This window comes from Mus pahari, chromosome 13 (assembly GCF_900095145.1).
Source record: "Mus pahari chromosome 13, PAHARI_EIJ_v1.1, whole genome shotgun sequence".
In the NCBI taxonomy this organism is placed as follows: Eukaryota; Metazoa; Chordata; class Mammalia; order Rodentia; family Muridae; genus Mus; species Mus pahari.
Genome location: NC_034602.1, coordinates 4,346,532 through 4,353,543, shown reverse-complemented (window position 1 = coordinate 4,353,543; position 7,012 = coordinate 4,346,532). Strand labels below are relative to the sequence as shown.

Here is a 7,012-nt window from a genome sequence, read left to right as displayed (position 1 = left end):
CCTCTCCCCCTCTCCCCCCTCCCTTCCCCTTTCTTCTCTTCTCTTGTCTTCTCTTGTCTTCTCTTGTCTTCTCTTGTCTTCTCTTGTCTTCTCTTGTCTTCTCTTTTCTTTCTGGTTCCATTCCCAGATTCAGTTGAGAGTTATTATTTTTCTCTTACACCATTATCAGTAAATGCAACCTAAGCAGTCAACTGTGGGGCAATGGGCTATGCACAGACAGTCTGGTCTTCAGTCAAGCTGAGGTAGAATTCCCACCTACATGGGATGGAAGGCGTTCGCTCAAGTCTCCTGGACCCCTGGCTCCTGTGGAAGTTACCACCCCCACAGCCCCCACCAAGAGAAGCATGTGGTGTGGCTAGTAGTCACGTAGACAGTGTCCCAAGCTTCTGACTAGACTCATCTAGCATCAGACTAGACTCCTCCCAGTTACCTAGCAACAGCATGATAACACAGCTGCTTGGCCCCGCCTCATTCTCTTAAGCTTTTCCTTTCCTTCCTTTCCTTACTCTCCCTCTTACTCTCTCCCCCTTACTCTCTCCCCTTGCTCTCACTCTCTAACCTCTTACTCTCTAGCCTTTCCTCTTTTTCTTTCCCTCTTCCCTCCTCTTGGCCATGGCTGGTCTCTCTCTCTCCACCTTCTCTCCTTTCTCCCTGCCTTTCTACAATAAAGCTCTAAAACCATAGACAGTCTCTGTTCATCAAAGCCCGATGTGCTTGGACAATGGGATAGGCTTTCTCCTAAGGAGCTGTGCCTAATCTCCCATCAGAAGGCCTTCCTGTGCTCCAGCCACAGACCAGACTAAGGACTCTCGTCTATGTGGGAACCTCTCTCTCTCGGCCCTCTCTTCTTGTATCTCCGGGGCCAAGAGTGTCGTCCCGGGGTCCCTGTTATGGGGGCTGCCCCTTGTCCATCCCCCACTGTGTGGGGTCAGTGACTTCACACAGCCAGAAGCCCACCTGAGGCCGAGTGGAAAGTGTCCAGCAGTCCTCCCACGTCCGCCTGCCCAGAGCACAGAAACTCTGCACAGATGCGGGCTCTCTCCCAACCCCTCTTCCCCTACACCTTCAGCCCCACAGTCAACAAACTTTTTATAAAAGTTAAATTGTCAGGTTTTGTGAACAGCTAAGCCTGGCCACAGTTGTGATGCTCTATCTGACAGCAGCACCTTAAGAGCCATAAGCAAAGGCCACACAGGCATGGGTGCATTTCAGTCAACATCGATTCTCAAAACAAGGTGCTGAGTTGGATATAGCTGCTAGACTGTAGTTGTAGGGTTTTGATGCAAGTTTGTTGTAGAATCAGCTATGGTATAAGATTTACTCTGTAGGCATGTGGTCCACCAGAACCAGGTCATGGGAAAGGTTTGCCTTCAAGTGCTGCACAGGCAGCTTAGGCTTTTAATTTTCTCTTCTGAAAACATGAAACAGCTTTATGTTTAGCTCTGTTCAGAGTAGTGCGTGGCTAGTGAAATGCATAAAAATGTAAAAGAGAAGCAAATGCAAGTGGTTTCTTTTCAAGCCTTCTAAGATGTAACCATTTATTCTATAGTTATTTTAAGAATAAAATATTTTAAAACAATGGAACACCAGCTCTCTGAAATTTTCATTCTGTTTTATAAGGCATATCCCTTTTTGTCATTTCATTATAATAGTTATTATTTTACTATTTGTTTCTCTTTTTGAATTAGGATGAGTTAGTTGTGAATGGCTGTCATCCATGATCTTAAAGGTCTGTAAGCAAAGTATATATTATTATTAAAAAAAATCTATTAAGTCCAAGTTACAATTTTATATGTTATATTTCTCTTTTCATTCGCATCTCTTTCTTCTGCCTCTCTCCTTTGACTTTTAAAATAATGCTTTCCTACATTTGTTAGATCTTTCAGAGAAGAAATGGAGGTATATATGTGCACACTTTTAAAGGATGTCTTCCATGCTTCACTACATTTCACGCAGATAGGGTAGCCCTGCTTAGTTGTATTCAATTTGAGTGACACAGACTTGAGTTTTAGGGAAGGACAATCTCCACTGAGAGACTGCTTTCTTTCGATGGTCTGTAGGCAAGTGTGGAGGACATTTTCCTGACTAGCGATTGCTTTTGTCCACTGCGGTGACATCACCTCTGGCCACGTGGTCCTGGATGGTGTAAGAAAGCAAGCAGAGAAAGAAGGCTGTGGGAGCAAGGCTGTAAGCAGTGTTTCTCTGTGATCTCTGCTTTCAGCTCTTGCCTGGAGTGTCTAGCCTTTAAGATGGACTCGAGCTGTAAACTCAAACAAGCCCTTTCCTCCTCACCTTTCTTGTGGCCAAGGTGTTTATCACAATAGAAATCAAAGACAGAAGTTTTAGTCACTCTTTCAAAATGAAGTTGGCAGAAATAGACATAATGACAAATGTTTCAGTAGTTAATGACTTTCAGATTTAGATGTCCACATTCATTTCAGATTCAGTGACTGGAACATCCATTTCATGAGTTATTATCTGAAAATGTTTTAATTTAGAGAATGAAGCACTCCCCTGATCTAACGAGCTTTATGATGGAGTTGAAGATGATTTTGGTAAGGATTTTTTCTAACACTTATTATATCTAATAAGTCTTTATTGTTTCTGAAACTTTTCAAATGGTATTTATCTGTGTATTGATGGTTTTGTGTATGCATATGTCCATGTGGATGTGGACATAGTCAATTGTCCATTTTCTCAGTTGTGTTATACCTTATCGTTGAGATGGTGTGTCTCACGGATATGATGATTGTTGACTCAGCTAACTTGGCCAACCATTGAGCCCCACGGATCTTCCTGCTTTTATCTCCCCAGACCTGGGTTATGGGATATGTTTTTATGTCTGGCCTTTTAATATGGGTAGTGGAGATTGAAGTCAGAATTCTTGCTTGCGTGAAGTGGGCATACTTAATTAAATGGTATATAATATAAGTAACTCTTTGTACAGATACAGAGTCCTGAGGGGCTTTTGCAACATAAAGGAAGTGAGGTAATTGCAGTGAGTACCCTGATTCTATGACCTAACCTCAGCCTTTGTCAATCATCTTCCTTCCCTAACATTTTGGGAAGATATTGTAGTAGTTTAACTTCAGGAAATCCTGGAGATTGTATCAACTCCTCTATAAATATATCAGTTTATATATCTTTAGCTAAGTGCTTGACTATTTCAATTATTGAATATTGGGACTGACAAGATGGCTTTTAGGTACTGACACTTGGTGTGCAACCTGGTGACTGAGTTCAGCTCCAGCACTCCCACAGTGGTAAAGAGAGGAGCAACCCCCTGAAGTTGCCCTTTAAAGCTCATGTGTGTGCTGTAGTACACGTGCTTTAAACACACACTATGAACACATATAGGAAAAAAAGGCAATAATAGTGAATTTGAATATGTAATTATAGTCACCATGGACATAGAAATATCCTTACAGAAGCTTTGCTTTTATGGGACTAAAGAGTCCCGCTCTTGAACTTGGATGACTTGGATGCTGAGGTGAGCTTTAATTGATGCTGTCTCTTTTTTCTCTTGCTCCTTTTTTTTTTTTTTTCATGTCCTTTACTTGTTGGACATAACAAGTCATGTACCCTGTGAGATTTCTCTCATTGCAAAGTGAATATGTTAGCCATTCATAAAATCTTTCAACACCCTCTCCTAAGGGTGGAGGATCCATCACCTCCAAACAAAAATGGTTCACATCCCAAATGTTTTGAACACTGCCATGAAAACACAAATGGCAGGTGTCACAGAGTGATACTTTGTGACATGCAGAAAATTGCTAATCATAGTATAAAATTTCCTTTAAACTATGCATATAAGGAATAAAATATGAATATTATGCTTCAGTTTTGGTCCCACCTGAAAGATATCTTACTGTGCACATGTAACTAATCTAAAATCAGAAAAAAATAAAAAATAAAATCCTAAGCACTTCCCAAGCAGTTTAGGTAAAGGATAATGAAGGTTTGTTGTTGCTTTGTTTTGCTTTTTGTTTATACTTTTCTTTGTAATCTGCCGGTCAGTACTCAGCACATTTCTTTTGCTATGAGTACTTGGAGCTTTGTACTTGTTACTGTATTACTGTAGGGGTTGTACAAATGTCTGCTTAGTCTTCAGTGAAGGTTGACCAGTAGGTTTAGCTGCATCTGCAGCAGTTTCCTGTCAGCTTACCACCTAGGTGTTTTATCACCCACTGCTATCCCTCTGTGTCCACCATTTCACTGGCATTTTCAAAGGATTTTTTTTTTCTCATAAAGTTGTGTTTCACATTTTGTGGACTAGGGGGTAAAACCTCACAGCTTCTGTCATGTGTTGTCAAAGGACAGTACCACAAATGGCGAGGAAAAGAAAACACAACTGTCATTTAGATTTATTATCCAAAAATATGTGAATAAGAACCCTCGCCATTATTTAGTTACTATGAGGCATAGCTTACACTAGAGCAATAAGTTCTTCTTTTCTTTAAAAAAAGCAAATTGTATTATAATGAGTTAGTGCTAGCAACTACCACAGGGAACTAATATGTCTTTAAGAATCATTATTAACTCATGAGTTTTGTAAGTTTGATTAGCTTTAATCCATTACAGTCATTTTCTTTCTGATGCTGAAAGTATCCTATTTTTGGTCAATTCAAAATGCTTAATATTGCCTCCTGTAGTCTTTTAATATAACCTAATCTTCCTGCTTTGTGATGCCAGTTACTCTAGACATACTTATTCATTCTATTCTAGAACTATAATCAGCCACTCTAATAAATCTGTAGGATTTATTTGTAGTAATAATAATCATTATTATCATGGAAAGTAGTGTCAGATACCATAGTCTACAAACTGCGTGTGGTACTCGTTGCTGTTTCTGCTTCTCATTCTTTTCAGCAGACAGAGCTAGGGAAGGTAATCATGGGCTCATAGCAGTGTTTCCATTCTCATTACTGTTTTTTCTTTGCATTTATGCTTTTGTCTCTTTACTTTAAAATGTTGGTTCCAATTACATTTACTGATTTACCATTGGTTTATTTTGGTTATTATGCTGACTAATGTTTTGTCTCTGAAAAGATACCTGAAAAACTTAGTGAAAGGAGCCTTGTTTTGCATTTACATTCAGAAGTTTCAGCTCATGGTCAACATGGCTCCATAGCTTCTGGATTCCTGCTTGGTGTGGCAGAAGATTATGTTTGGGAGAAGAGAAGTGGCTTATGTTGTGGTGGATTAAAGGTGGAGAGACTGACATAAGGATATGAACGAGACATGCCCTCCAGGGTCCTGCCACCTCAAGGCCTACTTTCTCTAACCAGGCCTTGCTTCCCAATGGCCCATGGAGCTCTGAGCTTATTAGGGGATTGACCCATTCCAGAGCTCATAGTACTTTTCACTGGGGACCAAGCCTGAAGCATATGAGCTTTTGAGGGATGCTTCGGATCCAAACCACAACAGTTGTGTCTAACTTGTTAAGCTTCTCTTATCTTTGTTTCTGTCAAAATTACAACACCAATATTGCTGCTGACAAATGAAAGCATTTTGATATTTTTTATTTTGTAGTTCCTTTGAGACGTTTTATAAAAGTGTAAGGTGGTGTTTACTGGAAACTTAGTTGTTATGTCTTTTTTCCAAGGCTATTCTTGTATCCTCATAGCAACTCTTTGAGCATATCATTGATAAAAGGCTTAGATTCAGAGTTATTTAGGATCAGCTTCTAAATTTACATTTTGACTTATGAATTTATAAACCGTAATAAAGATTATCAAACTTAGGAGCTACATTGATGAACACAGTATAGGAACTTTAAAAGAGTAAGGTAAAGAAACAATTGTTTCATATCCACTTGATATTGGAGAAAAATTAGGAAAATTTTTCCTGGCTATTGTTTAATATGCAAATATAAGAACCCGGGAACCAGAACAAGATTGTATCCTATTAAATTCTTCTTATTAAAACTAACTATTTAATTGTAAGTTATGGCTCTGTTGGTCGTTTAATTTATTAATTTAAACTAAAGTGATACCCTCTCACTTATCCTTGGCTTAGAGAAATCTATTGTACATTTGGGTTGTGTTTCTGAATATAGGTGAGATCCTGTAGCCTGCCTATGTTCAGAAATTGTAGACAAAATTGATGATTTCAATACTATTCAGAATCTTGTCCCTAAAACCATGTGGATGGTTAGTTTGTTTTTGAAGCTGTGTTCTAATTGGCAGTGACAACCTTGCTCATGTGCGATGAACTAGTAACATGAAGTTACTAGTTCTGGAACCTATTCAGAAAGCTTTGTAACTTTCTGTGGCACTTTTTAGTGATGGCCAGGCATGTGTATTTTTAATTATTGAGAACAGTGACTATTTGAGAAGAATTCTCTTAAGTGGATTATTTTATTTCCACTGCTTTCAAACCAAACCAATGAGTCTAAGTAGTCTTAAGTAGGAAATGTTAAAGGCAGTAGTTAGCCCCTGTAAGACCTGTCTAAAATGTGTGATGCTCTTTCTGGGACTTGCTTTTTAGCTTCCCTAGATTATTCCATGGTGACTCTGTCTGTGTGCCTGGTGTACGCCACCATCTTTGAACAATACAACAGAACAGACCATCACCTGGCTTTTCTATTAAAAAATAGTGAGCATTTCTGTTAGGTGATGAGAGTATTATGAATTTTTGTAGTTAGTTAATAACTCTCTTGCTAATTCCATAGCCAATTAAAATATTTTTCTTTCCACAGGAGGTTGCTTTAAAGAATAAACAAGAGTTGTGTGTACAACCACCTTCTTGCAGTTTCTGCAAAGACCTTCTTACTGAGATAGGAGCCATTGGTTGGGATAAGTATGTCTATTTAAAAATATATCTTAGAAATGTTTTTTTTTTTTTCCACATAGTATAGCTTAATATATTTCTGGTAGTTGTAGGATGGTTTTGTAGCTGCTTTTAGTTGATAGAGAGGATCTGATGTTTTCTTTTTTCTTTCTTTCTTTTTTTTTTTTTTTTTTTTTTTTTTTTTTTTTCGAGACATTTTTCTTATTTTGACATATTTCTT

The 7,012-nt window shown here is 38.6% G+C and overlaps 1 protein-coding gene across 5 annotated transcripts in view; it reads left to right on the top strand.

The window, feature by feature from the left end:
- The window catches only part of Fancl (FA complementation group L), a 72,912-nt gene that overhangs the window by 18,847 nt on the left and 47,053 nt on the right, over window positions 1-7,012 (top strand). For 3 of the 5 annotated variants that reach the window (XM_021210194.1, XM_029545223.1, XM_029545225.1), the window contains exons 4-5: window positions 2,499-2,555; window positions 6,701-6,801. In XM_021210194.1, the coding sequence (XP_021065853.1) occupies window positions 2,499-2,555; window positions 6,701-6,801 (158 nt within the window). Of the gene's footprint in view, window positions 1-1,688; window positions 1,730-2,441; window positions 2,556-6,700; window positions 6,802-7,012 lie in introns of all 5 variants that reach the window. The other 2 variants (XM_029545226.1, XM_029545227.1) reach the window with 2 other exon arrangements.